This window comes from Vigna angularis, chromosome 5, assembly GCF_016808095.1.
Source record: "Vigna angularis cultivar LongXiaoDou No.4 chromosome 5, ASM1680809v1, whole genome shotgun sequence".
NCBI lineage: Eukaryota > Viridiplantae > Streptophyta > Magnoliopsida > Fabales > Fabaceae > Vigna > Vigna angularis.
The window spans coordinates 6363405-6386980 of NC_068974.1; the positions used below are offsets into that span (position 1 = coordinate 6363405).

Genomic DNA, 23576 nt, shown 5'->3' on the forward strand with positions numbered 1-23576 from the left:
GGAGAAGGTAATTATGAAAGGAATATTCCAAAGGAAGGCCATGTATTTGCATCTAACATTGGATTTTCGTGAGCTTCATAGAAGCCGAAACAAAATCTTTCGTCCAAGAAAAAATAAGAAGAATTCCAAGAGACAAATTTCAAACTTCAACTGCCAAAATCCTTCTCATATCCTCGAGCGAAGAAAGAACAAATTCATAGAATCCTTTGTCAAGAGGAATTGTTGTCCATTAATCCAAATGTTTTTTGACCACATCAAGCTTCTTCCAAAGATCTAAATGTGCGATATGTTTATCCCTTTTGTTAACAAAATATTTCAATGCAAATGATTTTTGCACTTCTCTAGACTAATAAGATAAACCTCTTCATTATTATGCCCTGAAACCTTATCTCCTTTTATGCAAGGAGAAGGTAATTTTGATAAAGGAATATTTCAAAGGAAGGCCATGTATGCACACCCAACATTGGATTTTCACGAGCTTCATAGAAGCTGGAACAAAATCTTTAGTTCAAGTAAAAACACGAAAAACCCTTCTCATATTCTTGAGCAAAGAAAAAGAAAATTTCTAGAATTATTTGTCAATAAGAAATGTTGTCCATTGAACCAAATGTTTTCAAGCCGTATCAAATTTCTTACAAAGGTTTCCAAGCCATATCAAATTTCTTACAAAGATCTAAATGTGTGATATGTTTATCCCTTTTGTTAACCAAACACGCCAATACTTTTCTAGACTAACAAGATAAACATCTTCATCATTCTACCGAAACCATATCTCCTTTATTTAAGAAGAAGATAATTATGATGCAAAAAGATCATAAACATTATAAAAATTTGAGTAAATATACCCTTTTGTGTCCACACACTTAAAAAATATTTAGATAAGTGATTTTGTAAGCATGTCCAAATAATATTAAATCTTGAAAAAGAAGATATACCAACCCTCGCACCAACCACTTTCTAAATTTTGGACAACCTAAACATGAAGTTTATTTTAAATGTTTTTAAAATTTTCCAAAATTTGATTATTTAAAATATTTAAATTATATATATATATATATATTATTTATTTTATTAAACTAAAATTTTATTTTTTAATGTTTTTCATATCAATATGTACATTACTTATTGTTTTATTTAAATTTAATTATTATTTGAGATATTTAAACTCAAATTAAGTTTATCGTAATTATTTTAAAAATAAGAAAGATTGTTATATTATATATATATATATATATATATATATATTAAAAATTAAAATATTTATAATTTTTTAATAAAATAAATTTGTGTTTAATTTTTTAATTTTATGTAAAATTGAATTTCGGTCTTATCTCAAATTTTTAATATTTTTATTCCAAACTTTATTAATAAATAAATGAATATAGTGATCGTGAAGTAACTACGTTAAAAGATATATAAGGGACAAATTGCATTGTCTCGTATACATTGAAGTGAATACATACAAATCTATAACAACATAGTTTACTAAATTAACAAATTCTTATCGTAAGTGATGAAAACTACATCATCCATCTTTAAGGATCAAATATTATCAAAAAGAGATGAAATTCAACTTTATATCATAATTTAAAAACTAAAACATGTGTAATCATAAAATTAATTAGTTTTTTATAAAAATAAAATAAAATAAAGAAAGTAGTGGAATATATTCATTTAACTTTTATTTATTTATTTCCCTTTTCGTCTAATTTTCATTTTATGTCATATATGTTTATTCTTTTTGTAACTTTTCATTTCCTTTTGGTCCACTACTACTTTTAATTTTTAAGTATTTCGCCATTTTTTCCAAACACCTATGTTAAGAAAATAGAGTAAGCTGTATAAATTTGCAAGCACAGCATAAATATCCGAATAAATTAAATTTTTTAAAAAGAAATAAATTGAAATAAAAGAAATAAATTGAAATAAAAGAAATAAAGTTTTCTATATATTGTTAATTAAATACCACTTATTCAAATGGTGTGTGTGGTGAGAGTGTTGGAATGGCTTTGAGAAGAAGAATAACCTAAACGGAGAGATTCCAATAATCCACCATAACCATACCTTCCTTCGCCGTCTCCTGCTTTATTCGACAAAATGCAATCCTGTTCTGTCTCTGTTCACGCTTCCAGGTATTCTTCACTTTTTTTTTTAACCTTTTTCTGTACTCCAAATTGAGCTGTTTTTGTGTTGGTTTTTTTCTAATTAGTGAAACTGTTCCACTGGCACTTTGTTCACATTCAAATTCTTGGGGTTTTGTTCAATTGAGGGATAGTGGGATAACCATATTTTGAACCTTAAACCCTTAATATTGTTTATGCTGCTCAATGGTAAAACAGAACAAAAAATAGCTAGAATTGTAGAGGTCATTGTTGTTTGTTTCAAAAACTGCTGGAAATTGGATGAAAAAAAAGCTGATATATTTGTGGTGAGTGACAGTGACTGATTTTGCCAAATAGCCCTTAGTGAGGATAGCACGGTCTTCTAACCTGGTATATGTGTTTTACTGGTTATTTGTTACTATCGTCTTAATAAGGAATAATCATTCTCTTAGATTATTTGCTACCGATAAAAGTACTGCATTTATATTTTATTTTTGTTTTTGTTTAACTTTAATGTATAAAACATTTGTTTAACTTAATTAATAAATAAAAACATTGCCTATTTGTTATCATCATTATATGTGTTGTGAAAACAAGGAAGGAATTTGAATGGATATTCTATGGAACGCTTGTTGGAATGCCTCAGACGACGACGAAGAAGAACAACCCAAACAACAGATATTGTCGTTCTCTTCTACTGGTAATCAGAGACTATTGGTACTCATCACTTATTTTAACCTTTTTGTGCGCATTTTCTTATTAGTGAAACTTTTCTTGTGGCACTTCAGCCCCGTTCAGTGGAGCAGAAATCAGAAGAAAGCATGCTTGGTAAACTTCCACAAGGGCACTTTCTTCTTTCTTATAGACATGACCACACATCTAGGATTATCTATTATGTTGGAAAGGGATTGCAGACTCAGGTTTTCAGGCAATTGGTTGAGCTAGACAATTCAAAACTCTTCCTTTAGGGATGGGCAGAGGGTCATATTAAACTAATGGATGCTTGGAAAACAAATGGATTATTATAATCGAGATTTAGATGTGATGCTGGATGTTGAGTTCAAAATGAATGGGAACTAATGCATTTCTTCTAGTGATGAATCTCTGGTATATCAAGGGAGGTACCATTGCCTGATCAGGTGAGAGAATTCTATATACTATTTTTCATATTCTGTTTGTACAGTGTAGACAGAACAAAATTACTGATGTTGGTAATAACCTTTGAATCAACAATTCATTCTGGAGGGATTAGAATAATGCACTAAAGTTATAGCCTACAAGTTCTATTTTCTAAAATCAGCCTCTGATTGAGTCAATAAATAGATTTTCATTGTGGAACTATGACCAATACATTTTAGTTGGAAAATATATTCTCAGAATCTACATTTTGGATTATTTTTTTAACTTAAATATTTACAACATTTATATTTATGCTAACTTATTTCATATTATATTTCGTATAATATATAGTTATAATTCAACGGACGAAAAAGTTGAAATTACATTATGTTTAGTGTAATACGTAATGCAATTGTTGTACCTTAAATGACTTTCTATAAAATGTATTGTTTACTATCGTATTGTTGAATTAATTATTTATTACTTTGATATCTCCCTTCTCTCCTCTCTTTGTCTCTCAGTTCAGTAAATGGAGCTCTCCACGTCTCACCCTCCATTCCTTCCCACCTCATAGAGGCTGAGGATGAAGAATAACACTTATTTTAGGGATAACTCTAACAGGTTAGATACTGATATTCAACCTATTCATACTTTTGCTATTTATTATTAGTGATTTTTATTGATATATTTTTTATAAATCAAATAACAAATAATTTTCTGTGAAAGAAATAGTAATAATTGAAAAACATTTATAATAGATTTATGCTTTTTAATTTAGACTTATGAATAAGTTGTTTGTAATGAGATTAATTTTTTTAAGCTATTGTTCTGTGGTACAATTTATTTGAATTTATTTTTTAGAAAGAATAATTATATATATATATATATATATATATATATATATATATATTATGAAATTTGTTTGGACATTACTTGATTCGGACCCATGTCTACCTGTAATTAGTATCGGTTAAATAGGTACTACTTTTAAACTAGGTGTTTGATAATAAAATTAATATATATGATAATATTTTTCTAATGGAAGAAATAATTTTCGTATGAATGAAATGGAAACACGAAAACAGATAATTTTATCTTATTTATTGTTATTAGTGCTTAATACATTTATGTTTAAAAATTGAATTTATTATATATATATATATATATATATATATATATATATGTATGTATATATGGATATCTTCTATCTTTGTATTTTTATAGTTTGTTAGGATTTGATTGAAATGTAATGATTAATAAAATAATAATCCAAATTATATGAATATCAAAGGTAATAAATGATGGTTCTTTATTCAATCCTAAAATAAAAATCGTAATAATTAGTGACACCAAAATCAGATTAACGGAATATTTAAAATTGAATTATCTTTAATGGTAAGATTTCTCTCTTTAACTCTTCCCTTGTCGTTATGATCATTATAAAGTAATTTATTTTTACAGTACATTTATAAATAATAATTAATGTAGTCAAGATTAAATAAAGTAAATATTTAGAATTAGATTTTAAAATTTAAATTATCTATAATGTAAGTTTCCCTTGTCATTATCATCTTTATAACTAACTTATTTTTACAATAAATTTACAAATAATAATTAACGTTATCAAGATCAAATGAACGGAATATTTAGAATTAGATTTTAAAAATTGAAATATCTTTAGTTATAAAGATTTCCTGATTTCTCATTTCTCTTGACCTTATATTCTCATTTATCTTGACCTTATCAAATTTAATGACATTAATGAGATAAATTGAATATTTAGAATTAGATTTTCAAAATTATATTGTTTTGAAAATAAAGATTTACATGTAATAAAGATTTCCCTATTTAGCTTACCTTAATTAAGTACCTTTCTCTATATATATATATATTCCATGTTACAATAGATTTACAAATATCACATTTCTTATGACATTTCCCCTGCAGAAACAGTAAACACTGACGGTCTTTTTTTGTTATTTTCTTGATCACATCTTCTAGTTGGTTTGAAACATGTCTCGGCCTAATATGTACACTGAAATTAGCTTACCACGCTTTGGTTCCAGGGAATCTATGATGGTGGCTCACTCTAACCATTTCATTCGAGGAAACTATTTGGGTGATCAACACTTTCACTCTAACATTAACAATGGTGATGGTGTTCATGCTTTGGATTGGTATCACTCTCTTCCAATGTCATATGCAGAAGGTAAATGTCTGTCTTTCTTTCTCTACTTTGCCATTTGCCAGTTTTGATTGAAGAGTCATGTAATTATGTGCTATTTTCTTTAAATTCTTGACATTTGAATGTATTTGGTGTTTTGACTGTTGGCCTTCTTATCCAGCTCCAACTGCCGGTGCTAATGTAAGGAGAAGATATAATGATAGAGCTGGAAGGAGAAGGTGCCACAGATTTCTCCATAGGCCATACCGTCATGTAGAAGGTAAATGACTGTCTTTCTTTCTCGACTTTGCCATTTGCCAGTTTTGATTGAAGAGTCATGTAATTATGTACTATTTTCTTTAAATTCTTAACATTTGAATGTATTTGGTCTTTTGACTGTTGGCCTTGTTATCCAGCTTCAACTGCCAGTGCTAATGTAAGGAGAAGATATAATGATAGAGCTGGAAGGAGAAGGTGCCACAGATTTCAACATAGGCCATACCGTCATGTAGAAGGTAAAAATGTCTGTCTTTCTTTCTCGACTTTGCCATTTGCCGTTTTGATTGAAGAGTCATGTAATTATGTGCTATTTTCTTTAAATTCTTGACATTTGAATGTATTTGGTCTTTTGACTGTTGGCCTTGTTATCCAGCTCCAACTGCCAGTGCTAATGTAAGGAGAAGATATAATGATAGAGCTGGAAGGAGAAGGTGCCACCGATTTCAACATAGGCCATACCGTCATGCACAACCTGTGCAAGAGATCCGATGTCAGTTTAACTTTCATTCCCAACTAAATAGAGTTCCAACATCAACAAATCATTCAAGTTCTTCAATGCCCATACAAAATGCACCTCGTAGAGACAACATGCATAACCATCATCCTCCTGCACATCGTGTAATATGTCATTGTCTTGTTTTTTTGCTAATTCCAAGTCTTTGAAATCCTACTTTATTTCTCACTTATTATTCTCTTTCCTTGTGCAGGAATTTCCTTCATATATGCTCATGGACACTGATGTACAGGAATTTCCTTCGTATATGATCATGGACACTGATGACATGTCATATGAGACATTTTCTAATGTTCAGGAACCTTCTTCATTAGGTGACCCTCACAATGATATACGCTTGGACATTGATGACATGTCATATGAGGTAAGTATACTATATATGTATAGTCTCATGTATATTTTTATGAATGCTAAAACCTTAGTGATTATGAAAAACTTTAAATTGCTAACTGTTCGAAATGGGACAATAGGAGCTTCTTGAGTTAGGTGAAAGGATCAATGACAACTCGGAAAGGGGTTTGTCTGAAGACATTATTGTAAGACAAATGCAGACAAAAAGTTGTCTACTACCTGAGAACTTCAAGGATCAGGAAATTGATATTTGCATCATATGTCAGGTATTAAATATAGTAACATGTATATTTTATAGATACTAGTTTATTTCTATTTTTTATGTAATAGTTTGGGGTTATTCATTAAAGTTTGATGTATTAGAAATATGTTTTACTCTTTTTGGAATGTCTGTGTGATTTCACTATGTATGATTTCACAGGATGAATACAAAAATAAAGAAGAGATTGGAATTCTTCAATGCGGACATGAATACCATGCAGATTGTATAAAGAGATGGTTACATAAGAAAAATGTCTGTCCCATGTGCAAATCAAAAGCATTGACCATATATAGAAGCGAAAATTAGAAACACATAATTCATTGTTCCAGCCAATTCATATTTTGTTGTCTATGAAGTAGTACATATCGCTAGCATTTATGTAATACTGAACAAAGTGGTTGTTTACAATTTTCATGAAGTAGTAGATGTCGTTACATTGCTGAATTTAGCAGTAGAACAATTATATAGTTGTTTACATGTTAACTTTGGAAAATTACATTATTAATATATCTTCTTATTTTTCAGTTGAATGTCCTGTTTGCAACTGCATGATGAAAATATATTGGTTACAGTTTTCATGTGGTAGTAAATGTAGTTACATTGTCGAATTAGAAAATAGAACATTTATCATGTTATATAGTTATTTAAATGTTAACTTTGAAAAATTACGTTCTAGATATCTTTTTTTATTTTTCAGTCGAATATTCTGTTTATAAGAGCGTGATAAAAAGAATTGTTTATATGGTGTCTATATATCATATATCAGATAGTCTTACTTTAACAAACAGAAATATAATCAAAATTAGCATGAAACAAGAAGTCCTTTGTTTATCATTTTAATCAAGTTAGGTTCTGAAATTGTAAATGCATTAGACTTTAGTAATAATTTTGGAGGTTATTCTTAGTGGATAAATATGGAAGGAGGCTTCCATTGTTTTTTTTTTTCATTTAAAATTGTTATGGAAGGTTGTTGAAGCTTTTATTGGTATCTGGTTAGCTTTTTAGATTATATAAAATACATATTTTTCTTGCACATATTTGAAACATATTTTTCTTGCACATATTTGAAACATATTTTTCTTGCATATATAAAATACATATTTGAAATTTGCAAGTAGGTCTTCAAATTTTGATTCATCTTAATTGAATCTATATTTTTGAAAATGTTTCAGTTAATACTATATCAAAAACGTTAACTCATACGGTTGAACCAAATATGTTAGCTCATATGCCATGTCAGCTTATGTTTTTTATGTGATTTTTTTAATTTTTTAACAAAAATTGTCACATGTTAATTGAACATCTTACCACATGACAGCGTTAAAACATGTCACTGTGGCATAAGATGTCATTTTGAAAATTTCATTTTAGTTTCTATGTTTGTTATTTTTTTCAATTTAATTTCAATTTTATTTCAAAATAAAGAATTGTCTCTTTTTCAAAATCAAATTGAATTTTTATATAAATATTATACACATATTTTTATTAAAATTTATATTTTTATTGAATATTTTTAATTAGATCAAATTTATTTAAATTTATATTTTATATTGATCTTTATTTAGACTGTATTTTATAATTTTCAATGTATTTGTATGAATACTTTACCGCATCATACTTTAATATTGTTTTTTATTTGAATTTACATTTGAAATAATTGTATATAAATATATAAATCTATATAAATATTTAAAAAATAAACTTATAAATTTATACAAATATTTAAAATATAAATTTATAAATATATATTCTCTACAAATTCATTTTCATCTTTTGTTATTAATAAAGATCTCTTACTATGAATAAAGGAACACTTATGCTCTTTATTTTATTTCTGATTATATTTATCACTACAAACATAATTAATTATAGTAGAAGTTTATTTTAGACGGTTTTAATAACCTCAAGTAATTTTTGAAGATTCTTTCAAAACTGCATATATTTTTAGCGGTTTAATAAGATAGCAGTAAATTTTTTCTTTTTCTTTTAAATTATAGTTCTGGCGGTTTTGTGCTAAAGCCGCTGGTAATTTTTAAAAATAATTTACAGTTTATCATATTTGAGCTTCCTCTGTTTCTTCTTCATTTTTCATTTTTCTACTCACTCTGCCTTTACAATTAATTATCTCCTTGTACACTAGTTGCTCAGTTGCTATCTTGCTCTCCACTTCGCATTCACCTTTCACGATTTTCTTCTTCACTCCTTCCGTCGTCATTGGCCCTTCACCAGTAAGCTCTCTTCTGTTGCAATCCCTAATGGTTTTCCCTCTCGTATGAAATTTGTTTTCCATGTCCCTGTTCTCTTTCGAAAACCCTAAAAATTTGAAGAGGCTAAAGCTTTGGCAGCAATGCAGCAAGAAACTCGCAGCGACACCCGTAACGGGTGGAACACTTGAACACTCTGGGCATTGCGCTTCCCAGTCCCGAGCTAGGGAAACTATTAGTCTCACACATATGCTTCGACAACAACCATCCTTGGATGTGGAAGTTCACGCACCACGCTCTCTCCTCGTGCCTCCTCTTCCTCCTTCAAATGCTCTCTCTTCTCGCTTCGAACGCCATACCTCACCACTACTCTCACACTCCCTCTTTCGCTCTCTTTCTTCCTCTCTTATCGTAATATGTGTTCTCCTTTCACCCTACGCTCTGTCTCTCCTGCAACACAACAGCAAGTAACAAACCCTAATCTCACTCTCGCTCTCTTTACTTAATCTATTTGTTTCACTTAATTGCTTAATCGCGTTTCTGTTTTTGCAGGATTGTGAGTTCTGTGGACTCCGCACTTCGGATTTCAGAAACCTATAAGGTGTGCGATCTGGAGATAGGGCACGTGTTCGTGCCATTCTTTTACGAGATTGTGATTTCGCTGCTCGATTGTATGCTGATCGATTGGGGAATTCAAGAGACTTTTAGTGAGAAATCGAGTAATCTATTCAGGTTCTTGGGCACTTTTTTGGCCTCCTATGCCCTCCTACATTAGTTATTGATGCAGCCAATCAGGCAGCTAAAGCTGCAAGCTTCATTTATAATTCTATGAATGGAAATGGTGAATCTGGCACTGGAATTCATGTTAATGCCAATACAAAAGGAGGTTAATTTTTTGGAACTAGATCTTTTATTTCCATGATTCCATCTTGCAATATATGTATTCAACATTCTTCATGTGTATTTTTCTGCTGATAACTATGATACTTGTGAATTATCTTCAGGTGGGAACTTGAGACATCTTAGAGTGGAGGCTTACATAACTAGGAATTTCATGGATACATCATTATACTTCTGTTCTGGTTATGTCTCTACATCTGTTTTTTCTTTGTGAGATTCATCACCTCCAGAAAAATCTTACACCATTAAACAATACTCTTATGATAATATAGTAACTAATAATAATTTTAAACTAAATAATGCATAGTATATGATATAAAAAATAAATATTTGGTCCTTGCAATAGTTATGTGTGTAATGAGTTCTGGTAGAGACATTTGTTTGTGTCTGTGTTTCAACTGTTGTTTTAATATGTTCAGGAGGGTGACAATTTTTCGATCAGAAGTTCTGAAACAAATTCATCTGGTAAAAGAATATTCTTTGTTTTGATATCTTGGAGAAACTTGTGGTATTCATTGATTTTGAGTTTTTATATCCTTGTCTTCAATCATCTCCCAACGGTCATAGATTCCTATGACGAATCTTTGTCTGACGACATCTTCGACAATATATTTGAGAATCAATGAGTCACAAATGTCTTTTGCTTTCGTGTAGAAACAATACACATCGAACAAATCATTAGAAAATGCACTAAGCAAAGTGTGTTGACATACCTTGTTTGCGTAAGTCCACTCTTCAACTAGTTTTGAGTTTGTAGGAATGCTAGAGTCAGGCCTTGGAGATTGAAGAACAATAGCAACTCCATACATGTTTATAAGGATGGACACACGTTCTTGTCAGCGTCAGAAGTTCTGTTCAGAGAAAATCTCGGCTTTTGACACGTTCGGAAGTGATTTCGCAAAAACTGTTTGAATTCCGGAAATAATGGTTTAGCTCTCCGAAATCATGTTGTTGATGTCAGCCATAAGTCTTAAGATTGTTGTAGAAAAGTTGACAAAATCACGAGCAATATTTCTTAAGGCATGTAGTTTCACTATCTTTAAATATTTATCTGCAGTGTATTGCGCAAATTCTCAAGATACAACGTGAACTTTTCTAACATTTTTTGGGATTTCAAAATTAGCAAGAATCCCTGCAAAGAGTTTAGAATCAAGATAATAAGACTAAAATGAGAGAAGATAATAAAGAAGTTTTGTAATGTGTTTTTTTCTCATGATTCTGGAAATGAGGAAAGGTGCATTTTATAGGTAGCAAAAACACAGCTGCCAAATGAACATTGCAACACTTAATAAAAAATTAAACGTTGCTAATTAATAAAATTTTAACGTTGCAATCCAACGTTACAAACATTATTTTGCAATCAAATATTTTACAACAATTGTACCATGAATAAGCATTACTTGTTTTACTTTTAGTGAATTCAAACACAACATAACATTAGTGAATTCAAAATTGTAATTAAGAAATATACACTGTGAAGAGAGTATAGGAAAATCATCAAATCAATTTTTTTCATTCCTTCTTTATGTTTATAGTTATAATTTTGATAATGATTTTCTCACATACAATTTTAATATAGAGAACAAATGAACTTTACCTTTAGACCTATTCTAGACAAGAAAGAAAGTTCAAAAGCTCAACATGCCTCATCAACCAAGTGATTAACATAATTTGACACAAATGGTATTCGAGATAACGTTTCAAGCATTCATTTGATTGGTTTCTGCAAACAGTAAGCGATACTTTGTACGTAAGATTTTGTAAATTATAAAGATTAAATATACAAAGGCAAAAACCTAAAATATGGATAAGTAAACCTTAAATATAACAGGCACAATAAAATTTGAATTAATTCTGTCATTATTTTACAATAATGAAACTCACCTCATGGTCCTCTACAAGTCCATCCTCGACTTAGAAAGTGACACTTTTGGCTGCCTTTTATTCTTTGTAATATTACACATGGCGGGCTAGTGTCTATTTATGAAGTCAACAAGTCCACCCTCCACTTAGAAAGTGACAGATTTGGTTGCTTTATATTGTTTGGAATATTACAATTGAAAAATATTCATGGACACAAAAAAGAGTGTATCAGCACTTAACATACATATAGAAAGAGAATAAAAATAAAAATAGGTTTAAAGATTCAAAGGAAAAAGAAATACGTAACAAGTGTAGATAAAATTGAGATATATGAAGCCACCAATGCTGTCATGAATACAAACCATTCAATCCGTCATCTAGGACAACTTATTAGATTGGGTTTCTCATATAATATGTAGAATTGTTTTAAATAATGCCAATCAATCTTGTGAATTAAAATGGCATTAACTTCCTCTACTCTGGCATCCTTGACATCATTCCTTTGCCTGTGTTCGTTTTGTGTTAATGCAGTCATTCACAAGGAAATTTTGAAAATAGGACAACCAATGGGAACCTCAGACTCCGTTGTTTCTGATAACAGGAAGTTCGAAATGTGCTTTTTTACCAAAGTCAGAAATAACTCAACCAAGTACTACGTTGGAATACGGTATAAAAGGGTTCCAAACGACAAGAAAAAGATTGTGTGGGTTGCTAACCGAGACTACGCATTTGAAACACCATCAGCTGTTCTTACCATTCAAGATGGAAATTTGGTGATCATAGATGGACAACTTAGATACAGTGTCAACAAGGTTTCAAACAATATCAGTATGTATGCCATGCTCTTGGATTCAGGAAACTTGATACTGCTGAAAACCTCAAATAAACAGATTTTGTGGCAGAGTTTTGATTATCCTACGGACACCCTTTTACCCGGAATGAAACTAGGACATGACGAAGGAAACACTTGGTCATTGCGATCATGGAGAAGTGCAGATGACCTGCCCCAGGAGCTTTTTCCCTCGAATATAATTTGGGCAGGGTCAACCTAATCATCAACAATGGTTCTAATGCGTTCTGGATTGACGACCACTACAACGATACTATTGGCAATTTTATTAGCCGAAGTGGTGGGGATAAGCACGACTACAACAATACTTATTTTTATGTCGGCCACTATTTCAGTTTGCCAGTTGGTAATGACTCTAGGCTGGTACTAGAAGTGTCTGGTGAGCTCAACCAGGAATATTGGTCTGATGAACAACAACATTGGGTTTCTATTCAGTCATCCAAGTGTGCTAATAACTCGTGTGGAGCCTTTTCCATCTGTAACCCGAAAGCTCGTGACCCTTGTGACTGTCTTCATGGTTTCAGGCCCTCTGATGCTGATTCTTGGAACAATGGGAACAAATCTGCTGGCTGTGTGAGAAACAAAGACTTATCGCCCTGCAGTAACGGTGCTGAATCCAACGATAAATTCAAGCAACTTTATAATGTTAAATCACCAACTTTGGACAGTCTCAGGAAGATTAATACAACAGAAGAGTGTGAAAGTACTTGTTCTAGAAACTGTTCTTGCGTTGCTTTCGCTTACTATTTGAACCGTGATTGCCAGTTGTGGCTTGGTTCCGTATTAAATCTAAAGAACGTCTCAACAGATGTGGACAATTCTGATGATAGCAATCCAATTTTTTACCTAAGACTTGCTGTCTCAGAATTCGATACTTCTGGTAAGTTCAAGAAGCGTATTTTCCTGGAGACATAAATGTTAGGAATACAAGTATGAAAGTAAGCCTTGCTTTGTGTAAAAATAAGAAAATTAAACATCATATAAGATGAACACTTATATATTTATTATGTTAAGGTTTTAAATGAAATATGGTGTCAATCTCTTATTCTGAATTGAACTCATATTCTATATGTATTGTCTATCTTCGTCAAAAGATTCATCAAAAGATTCATCAATATACCTTTGATTTCGCTTTGTACGAATAATAGAGTGGCTACACTTTGTGTGTTTCTCAGAGTTAGGAAGATAGATTCCGAAGTTGTTTTTCACTCAACTGCTACTTCTTTCTCTTTTTACTCTAGAGTCTCTTCACTGAAAAAGCATAGATAAATTTATCAGTCACTACATGAATTTTCATAGTTGATAAATTTTCTCTGCAGATTCCAACACAACAAGAGAAAAAGAATCACGATATACTTCTGTTAGCAACATCCTACTTCTTATTGTTATATTGATCTCCTTTCTAGCTTTTCTTATATTGGGCCTTTTAGTTTACTGGATTACAAAGAACAGGAGAAAAGGTGAGAAAGAAACAAGTTTTCCAAGTAACTTTAGAGTATTTTAACTTATTAACTAATTTTCCGCAATTTGCAGGAGAAGATTTGCTCCATTTTGAAATAAGCATGAGCATGAAAGTTGAAGATTCTGAGCTTACTGAATCAGATAGGAGTGCCAAAGTGAAGAAGGAAGTGAAATTGCCTTTATTCAGTTTCGAGAGTGTTGCAGCTGCTACTAATAATTTCTCAGATGAAAATAAACTTGGTGAGGGCGGCTTTGGACCCGTTTACAAGGCATGCTCCTAAACTCTTGGCAATTTTTTTCAGTACAAATAATCTATCCTCTCCATATAAACAGCTTTTACTACGCCATATATGTGAGTTTTACAAAAGATAAGAAAATACAGGGTACATTATTTAATGGGGATGAGGTTGCCGTGAAAAGACTGTCACGGAGATCTGGTCAAGGATGGGAAGAGTTGAGAAATGAAGCTTTGTTAATTGCAAAACTCCAACACAACAATCTTGTTAGACTTCTTGGTTGCTGCATTGATCGAAATGAAAAGATGCTCATTTATGAGTTTATGCCTAATAAAAGTTTGGATCTTTTCCTTTTTGGTTTGTATCATCCTACTGTCTCTGAACTCTCTTAAATATCATCCCATCTGCCAAACTTAAACTTTGTTTGTGACATCTTTAATGGTGCATAGCAGATGCAACGAAGAAACAGATGCTAGATTGGGGAACAAGAGTCAGAATAATAGATGGGATTGCCCAAGGAATTCTTTATCTTCATCAGTATTCCAGGTTCAGGATCATTCACCGAGATTTAAAAGCTAGCAACATATTGTTGGACAGCCATATGAATCCCAAAATATCAGATTTTGGATTGGCAAAAATATTTGGTGATAATGAGCTTCAAGCAAATACAAACCGAATAGTTGGAACATAGTAAGGCAATTAACTACAACCAGTGGTTTTCTTTACATGATCAACCATCTACTAATTAATCTACCTTATGTTCAGTGGTTACATGGCTCCTGAATATGCTCTAGAAGGACTTTTCTCAGTAAAATCGGACGTGTTTAGTTTTGGGGTCCTTTTGTTGGAGATTGTAAGTGGCAAGAAGAATACTGGCTTTTATCAAACGAGTTCCTTCAATCTTCTTGGATATGTGAGTTTCTAGATTCCATCCATTCGTTCTTCATTTTCATGTTAACATTCAAATTGATTTCATGATTTGTGCATGTTCTAAGCCTTTTTAAAAATGCTATGTTATGGCCTAATGAGTTTTCTATTTCGAGAAAAGATTCATTAAGGATACTATTTTTAACTTAACACCTCCAGATCACTACAGGAAATGTGTTGATTACCGAAGGCATATTATCGACGGCCTTTCAGTCCTTCGGTAAGGGTCATTTACCGAAGGCTTTCCCGACGACTTTCATTAAGTTATTTACCGTACATAACATACCGAGGGTCTTTGGCCTTCGGTAATGTCCACAATAGTTTAAGTTCTCGAATTCGGTATTCGTTCCCATATACTCAGAATTTCCCCAATTTCCCTCCCCTTTCCTCGTCTCCAGCTCCCCTTCCCTTTCCTTCCCCATTGTGCTCGTGCCGTGAATTAACGGTGTTGTTGTCGTCTCCACAATCTTGTGGTGCTCTCGTCTCCGTTGCTTGGTTGGTTCATTGACGGCGGTTTGGGGGTTGGGTGCTAGGTTCGGTGACGCTGCCTTGTGGGTTGTGGTGGTTGGTCGTTTGTGGCGATTTGGGGGTTCTGTAGCAGTGCTGCGGCGGTGTGGCGATAGTGCTGTGACGGTGTGGCGACAGTGCTGTGGTGGCGTGACGACGATGCTGTGGCGGCGTGACCAGGGCTTCCACTGTCGCAAGGCGAGGCCAATGTAGGGGGTCTGTGACGAGGTAAGAGGTGTGCTCTGAACTTGTGAATGAACTGTGTGCAAATGTATAATGAAAACCCCTAATTCACTTCCATTCCAAATGAAAGACGTGTGCTCTGCATCAAATCAGAACATCTGAACCAAGCAGGGAAAATGAAACTTAGTTTTAGTTCAACAAAATGTGTTTTTTTCCCTTAATCTTTTTTGTTTTCATTGATAAATAGAAAAGGGTAACTTCATTTTCTCTGTGATTCAAAACTAAGTATATTTTCTTGTAATATACATGTAATCTAGTTTCTTAGGGGATAAGGAAGTTGTGTTCTGGTTTGGTAGGTGATGTCAATGTAAGGTTGATCCAAAATTGTAGTGCTGAATTATTCTCTCCTAAAAACGAAAGAATGAGTGTAGAGTTGTGAGTTGATGTACTGGCATGGATCCTTGAGAGCAAGCTTCACGATTTAAGCATCACAATCTACATTGACCTGATTTTGGGATTTCTTAATTAATTGGTTGGAATGAAAAATTAATTTGCTATCCATTTGGTTGTTATGTTTGTTGATGAGTTATGTTCCTTGTTAGGAGAGAGTAATATAAGTTCATAAAACTGTGTTTGAGGAGGTTGACCTACTTTTAGGGGTTGAGCTTTCTCCTTTGATACTTCAGCCAAAGGAGCTGCAACAGTTTCCACTTTCTTCAGATCATCACTTGAAGTTTTCTTTAGCTTTGCTTCTATATTTGCAAGTCTTCTATTTCTACGTTCATCATCTTTGTACCTGTCATCAACAACTTCAATCTGTATAGGACTTCCGATATGGCCACCATTCCTTGAATACTTTTGAGCATATCTAGGACTTCTGCTTTCATCATATAAATATCTCAAATTCTTGTCATCACTTTTTGGATAAGGACCGGGACTTGAATTTGGAGTTCTGAACTCTAAACGAAATGAACTACTTCTCTTACTTGCATTAGGCTCCTTCTCACTCTAAAAACCACACCAAAAAGAACTCATTTTCAGTCATCTTTTGTGTTGCTAAAGTCATGATAATATCACGTGGAAGAGTGCACAAAAGTTACCAATCTAATCCTAGAAAGATTGCTGCTACTTTCTCCAGTGTATCTTCTTTCCACATACACATAGTTGATGAATTCTTGGAGTTTCTGTATATTACTGGAAGCAAATACTTTATGAGGATATCTATCATAGTTAAACACTTATTGGATCTTATAAATGTATTGATGTAGAAGGATAAAACACCCTCTTTTCCTGCTTCCCATCAACACCGTTCTCTCCATGGTCCATCACTCCCCGTCTTGGTTGCTACTGCTGGACGGGAATCTCCTTCTCAGCTGCTGGATTTTGTGATGAAGCTGGACGTGTTTTTCTTCCTTAAATGCCAACAAAACCGGTGTTGCTGTATGCATGAAGACCGTGAATGCTTCTTCAAAGGAGATTGGAACTTCCAGCAAAAAAAATCAATCCCGTGAGCTCCTAAGTAGAAAAGCACATAAAAAATTCTGCACCAAGCTAAAAACCGTGAGGTGGCTGGATGTATCTTTAAGTGTTGTGCAACTCTCCAATTTAATAGTTGTTTCCTCCTCCATTCAAGAATCACGTTCCAAGCTGAAGGTGTGGTGGCTTCTCCAAGCTGCTGTCCGTTTATTTCTTTTCAATTTTAAAGTGCAAAACTATGTGGAATGGAAGAGCAATCAAGAGAAATCTGCACACCCTTTTTAAGCCAAGTGGGACGTGAAGTTTAATAATTCAGCACTTCATTTGGAATTCCTCCATGTGGCCGTGAAGTGTTGCCAACCATGAGTGGTCCCCCTCCTTTTATGTTGTCTCCTCTTTTTGGAAATGCTAAAAGGAATGAAGGAGCCGTAACTCTTCAACAAATTCAAATTTTCAACCAAGTGGTGGCCCCTTCTCCATGTGTTTTATTCTTAAAGAAAGAATATTCCTTTGTGTGTGCCGTGAGTTTGCTTCATTCAAGTGGCCTTCCTCCATAATAAAAATCACAATTGTTATTCTTCAATAAATTCTGTCAACAAAACCGTGAGGTGTAGGTGGTCCCCTCCTTTAATTCTTTTGTTGACATGTATAGCTGAATTAAAAGTGAAAAAGGTACACCAACCAAGTAGCTTTTGTATTGGATGCAACACATATCAATCACCCAGAATATATAAATATATATGCATCACATTCTGCAGCAGCCCAACGCCCTATTTTTTTTTTCGCCCTTTGGAAATTACCGAAGGCTTTTGCCCTTCGGTAATTACCGAAGGCTTTTGGCCCTCGGTAATTACCGAAGGGCAAAAGCCCTCGGTAAATGTTAGCGACAAGGGATTTACCGAGGGCTCTATGGCCGTCGATAAGCCTTCGGTAATTACCTTTTACCGACGGTTTTGGGCTGTTTCCGAGGGCTTCTGGCCTTCGGTAATGCCCTTCTTTTTTGTAGTGGACAATGATGGGTTTATGGTATCATTTCTTATATAGTGTTCAATTTCTTCATTTCTATTATTGAGCTTAGACTCACTTGAATTCCCATCATGAGATGGACTATACAAAATCATAGTGCCATACCAGAATATGCTCCAAACATTCTAATTTTGAGGTTGTTGTGTGTTAAATCTTGAAGGCTTGGGATCTTTGGACGAGAAATTCAGGACTGGATCTAATGGATAGTGCATTAGATGACAGTGATAATTTAAGTAATAACAGTCTGCATACTGTGCCAAGATATGTGAACATAGGACTTCTTTGCGTTCAAGAAAGTCCAGAAGATAGGCCAACCATGTCTGATGTTGTATCAACGATTGGGAATGACACTGTGTCCCTTCCTTCTCCTAAACCACCTGCATTCCTTAAGGTCAGAGGTGATTATAGTTCATCATTGCCCTCCACCTCCACAGAAAGATTTTCAGTGAATGTTATGACATATACAATTCTGGAAGCAAGATGAGTGACTATGAAACTCTTCTTTTAGTTCTTAGATTAGATTTTCTGTTTAAAGTTTTGACCATCAATTTCTATTCCCCTTCTATATTTGGCACTGAATCAGGTTATAATAAAACCCGAGTCTGATTCCAACAGTTAAATGAGGTTTAAAATAGTTATTAGGATGATTATAACTGATTTTGAATTCTTATTGTTATTTATTGTTATATTGTTCCTCCCTTAAATTTGGGAGAAATATGTTTTTCAATATTTATGAAAAAGAAATGCATCCAAGTCTCCTTAATTTTGTCTCCTTTTGTAATTATGGATACCTTAAATTTTAAATTTGTTGTAAATGACTGTTAAACTGTATATTTTTCCAAATACTAAAGCATAGTAAAATTTAAGTTTAATAGCCTATTTTGTTCTCAGTTTTGTTCGATTGTGTTAATTAGGTCTCTCGTTTAAAAAAGTGTCTAGTTGGTTCTTACTTAGTAAATTTTGTGTCCCTTTCGTTAAAAAGAAACAAACATAGTTAATAGTCTGATGATATAGTTAATAGATATGGTAGTACATAGTGGTAACGTGTCATTTTAATCCTTATCTGTGGTGACGTGGTAAGCAATTAGAAGTTGAGGTGGATACTACACATGGCAGCCCCTTCTCCCATCCAAAATTAGGGTTTTTATGGAGAGGGGAAACTACTTACTCTCGGCCATGGATGGAGGCGTGAGTTGCTCGTTGCTACTGGATCGCGATTAGGGTCTTGAATTGCTTTAGGGTTTCTGATTTCTTCTGTAGGTTGCAATCTGGCGCGATGAGGGATTCATGGTGTTGGTTCAAGAGAACTGCCATGGCTACGCAAGGAAAGCTTCTGGATATGAAGGGGATGAACATGGTTTCATGATTCTGTTTTGGATGGAGATTAGGTTTGGGTTTGCATTCTCTGTATTTCCCTTTGCAGGTTGAAGGCGCAACGAAGGCGGTTGTCGCGGCGTCATGCTCGTGGTGGATGGTGGTTTGAATGGAGATCGCGATTAGGGTTCACTTGTATCGTGCGCAATGGTGGTTCAGACGAGTATGGACGAAGCTCGTGATGTTGATGGAGGCGTGTTGCGAGGTCATGGTGGCGCTAGGAAAAGCTTCTGGGTCTCGCAATGGTGGCAGTGCTAATTGGAATGGTGCGAGGGTTGTCTGATCTGTGTGAGTTGGGAGTTGAAAATTTGGGAATTTTTTGGGGTTTTTCTAGGTCTTAATCATGAGGAAGAAGATAATGTTGTTGGTGGTGATTTGGGTTACGCGAGATTGATGATGGAGCGTAGGTTCGAATCTGGTTGTGCGATTTCCGGCATGGTGGTGACAACGCGGCATGGTTCATGGTGGTGGATGGGTTTTTACGGTGTGGGTGGTTACGACATTGATGGTGAAAGACTATGTGGTGGTTGCAGGTTCTTTGCGACATTGACGGTGTGGGTGGTGGCACCACAGTTGGATAGAGTTTGGACTTCACTGAAAGTGGTGGCGACGGATAGGGTTTGGCTGACGGTGGAGGAATTAGGTTTCTGCTGTTTGGAGAAGGCAAAGCTGACATGGCAGGAGGGATTAGGTGGTCAAAAGATTAAAAAACTATTTGAAAAGCACCTGCCATTTCATCAATCCATTAACTCCGTTTATTTTTCTTTTTAACTGAAGGGACAAGGTTGCCGCAAAATTTAATAAGTAAGAACCAACCAAGGACCTAATTGACACAATCGAGCAAAATTGGGAACAAAATAGGCTATTAAACCTAAAATTTAATTAAAAGAATAAGATAGCTACGATTGTATTGTTTTCTTTATTAAATTCACTTATTATATTTTAATACATGAAAAATGAATTGTAACGAAAGAATATATATGAAAAGTATTAATGAATTATTCTAGTTAACATAAATCACTTAAATCTAATTTCATATCTAGATTATATATTTGAAAAAGAAAGAGTAGGATGGATTAAAATGAAATTTAATTTCAAACTTTGCATTGTTTATCATTAATAATGTTTAAAAAAGTTAAAGTTTAAACTATCTATTTATATCAAAGTTTATACAAAGTTTAAACTATCTATTTATATCAAAGTTTATACAAAGTTTAAACTATCTGTATAGTTACCTTATTTTTTTATTTTTTTTTTCGTATAAAAGTTTGTGAAGTCAAGAAAAAACATGGTGGACGAGAGAAAATTATCATAGGTAATAAATGGGAAAGAATATAAATATTAAATTCATAAAGATTTGTTGATGAAAGTCTCAAACGAGGCTCTTCAAATTTGGAATGATTTAAAGAAAAAAAAAACTCAACTTCACAAAAGTTTTTACTTTGAAAAATTTGGAGACTTTCACTTTCAAGAAAAGATCCGAAAAATTCCACAAATAGACATTATCAATTTAAGTTCAAATTCAAAGTAGAAAAGGTTAGGAGATAACCAAGAGTGATGTTAATACTTGATTCTAGTCAACGTAATAGGTATTATTAGGATTGAGTAGTGTGGTTTAATACTCAGTTGTAATCTTGTTGAGATTATAGTGGAACCCTCTTAAAGATCTTAATGAAGAACTGGACGTAACTCAGTTGAGTGAACTAGTATAAAAATATTTGTGCATTCATTATTTTAGCTTTACAAAACATCTTATTTATAAACACTACAGTTGCTTACGAAGTTATAATTTTTTATAAATGTTCTTGACATCAGACACTATTTTCTTTAAGAGTTATCTTTCTTAAACACCTACAGTAGTTTTGCTAAATGCTTGAAAAACTCTCTATCTCTGAATATTTGGTTTAAATAGTGTCTTATAAATCAAGCGTCTAACAACCTGTGTAGATCGTCCGTCATCAAGGTTGTTAAACGTCCATTTGCGAAAATGTTTTTCATAACACTATTCAACCCCGCCTTCTAGTGTTTTTCTATAATTTCATTTCTTGGGTGCATTGATTATTATTCGGTAACAAGGCCTAATAGCCTTTAAATGAGAGGCCCACTTCCTTAAGCCCGCGAGAGAGAGAAATATCTCTTGACCAAGTCTCTGTCAGAGAAGCCACCTTCTTCAGATGATAGAGAGAGAAAGAGCTCGAGGCTCTTTTGGAGGCTAAGAGAGAGAAGAAGGGTGAAGCTCACTTGGAGCTCACAAGCATGGACGTTGAGAGAAGAAAAGAAGAAGATCTGCGGAAGGCCTTCATCAAAGGTAAGAAAAACACAAACTTTCTTTTATTCTCTTTGATAGTCTGTCTTTAATATTCTATTTTACAATTGGAAATGAAAGAGGGAAACTCTATTTATAGAGTTCTTGGGGAAAAGGGGAAAACCATAAAACTAGAAAACCCTAACTAACTAATTAAACCTGATTATTGTGCCTAGACAGTAATCTAACCGATTATTTTAGTCCCAATAGCCTCCCCTCAAGTTGGATGGTGTATACTTACTAATCCAAGCTTGGGGACGATGGATCTGAACCGTACACGATGAGGGAACTTGGTAAAGATGTCAGCCAACTGTTCATTCGAGCGAACTGGAAGGAGATGTAGAAGATTAGCTTGTATCTTCTCACGAACAACGTGGCAATCGAGCTCTATGTGCGTGGTCCTTTCGTGAAAGCAATGATTATGAGCTATGTGTCTTGCTGATTTATTGTCACAGTAGAGAGCAGGAGTCCCAACTTCCTGAACTTGATGGTCTTGTAAGAGATAATGGATCCACTATATTTCGCATACAGTGGCTGCTAGAGCACGATACTCTGCTTCGATGGAGGATATGGAAACGGTGCTCTACTTCTTGAATTTCCATGAGATGAGGGATGATCCAAGGAAGATACAAAAGCTTGTAGTAGACCTTCTAGTATTGGGACATGTTGCCTAATCTGAATCACTAAAGGCCTTTAGGTGTATTGGAGAGTCAGCTGCAAAAATTAATCCCTCCGAAGGCTTAGATTTTATGTACCTAAGAATATGTTGTACAACTCGATAATGATAGTTAGTGGAAGATTGCATAAACTGACTTAACAAATTAACAGAGAAACACAAATCAGGTCTAGTATTGGTGAGATAGAGTAACTTCCCTATCAGTCTTCGATAGGAGCTAGGATCATCCAAGTGGCTGTCCATTTTATACAATGAGCTTGTATCACTTAGAAAGGGGGTAGAGCATGGTTTGCATCCCAGGATTCATGTTTCCTCAAGGATGTCTAGAGCATATTTTCTTTGGCACAAATGAATCCCTTTCTTAGATCTGGCCACCTCCAAGCCTAGGAAGTATTTTAAGTTCTCCCAGATTCTTTATTTGGAATCTGTTATGCAAGAGACTCTTTATGTGATTGATTTCTGTCATGGAATTCCCTGCCAGTATAATATCATCTACATAGACAAGTAAGGCTGTAAACTTTGTAGATGTCTTTTTGATAAAAAGTGAGTGGTCTGACTTAGATTAAATATAATTGACAGAAATCAGAAAAGAGGATAATTTTTCAAACCATTGCCTACTAGCTTGTTTTAGTCCATATAGAGACTTAGTAAGCCTGCAAACCTGACCCTTTTCATGGACATTAAGACTAGGTGGTGGCTCCATGTAAACCTCTTCATTTAGGTCCCCATGTAGGAAGGCATTGTCCACATCAAGTTGATGTAGGAACTAGTTATTTAAGGCTGCAAGAGCAATAAGT

At 33.6% G+C, this 23576-nt stretch overlaps 2 protein-coding genes and 1 pseudogene across 5 annotated transcripts; all 3 read left to right on the top strand.

The window, feature by feature from the left end:
* Window positions 1-1978: 1978 nt before the first annotated feature.
* On the top strand, window positions 1979-7315 carry LOC108339007 (probable E3 ubiquitin-protein ligase ZFP1). Of its 4 annotated transcripts, none has more exons than XM_017576133.2 (11): window positions 1979-2132; window positions 2700-2802; window positions 2891-3241; window positions 3743-3842; window positions 5288-5430; window positions 5567-5665; window positions 5802-5900; window positions 6038-6282; window positions 6372-6542; window positions 6649-6795; window positions 6951-7315. In XM_017576133.2, the coding sequence occupies exons 4-11, from the start codon at window positions 3805-3807 to the stop codon at window positions 7095-7097; spliced, it is 1089 nt and encodes a 362-aa protein (XP_017431622.1). In that variant the 5' UTR covers window positions 1979-2132; window positions 2700-2802; window positions 2891-3241; window positions 3743-3804; the 3' UTR covers window positions 7098-7315. The 4 variants fall into 4 exon arrangements, with proteins under 4 accessions (XP_017431622.1, XP_017431623.1, XP_052734250.1 ...); XM_017576134.2 differs by having other exon boundaries at window positions 2704-2802; XM_052878290.1 differs by having other exon boundaries at window positions 2749-2802.
* Window positions 7316-8884: 1569 nt separating this feature from the next.
* Window positions 8885-10384, top strand: LOC108339693 (uncharacterized). The gene is made up of 3 exons (XM_017576880.2): window positions 8885-9462; window positions 9548-9881; window positions 10000-10384. Exons 1-2 carry the CDS (start codon window positions 9080-9082, stop codon window positions 9768-9770), a joined length of 606 nt encoding a protein of 201 aa, XP_017432369.1. The 5' UTR covers window positions 8885-9079; the 3' UTR covers window positions 9771-9881; window positions 10000-10384.
* Window positions 10385-12141: 1757 nt separating this feature from the next.
* On the top strand, window positions 12142-20864 carry LOC108340347 (G-type lectin S-receptor-like serine/threonine-protein kinase At1g11300; annotated as a pseudogene).
* Window positions 20865-23576: the final 2712 nt, after the last annotated feature.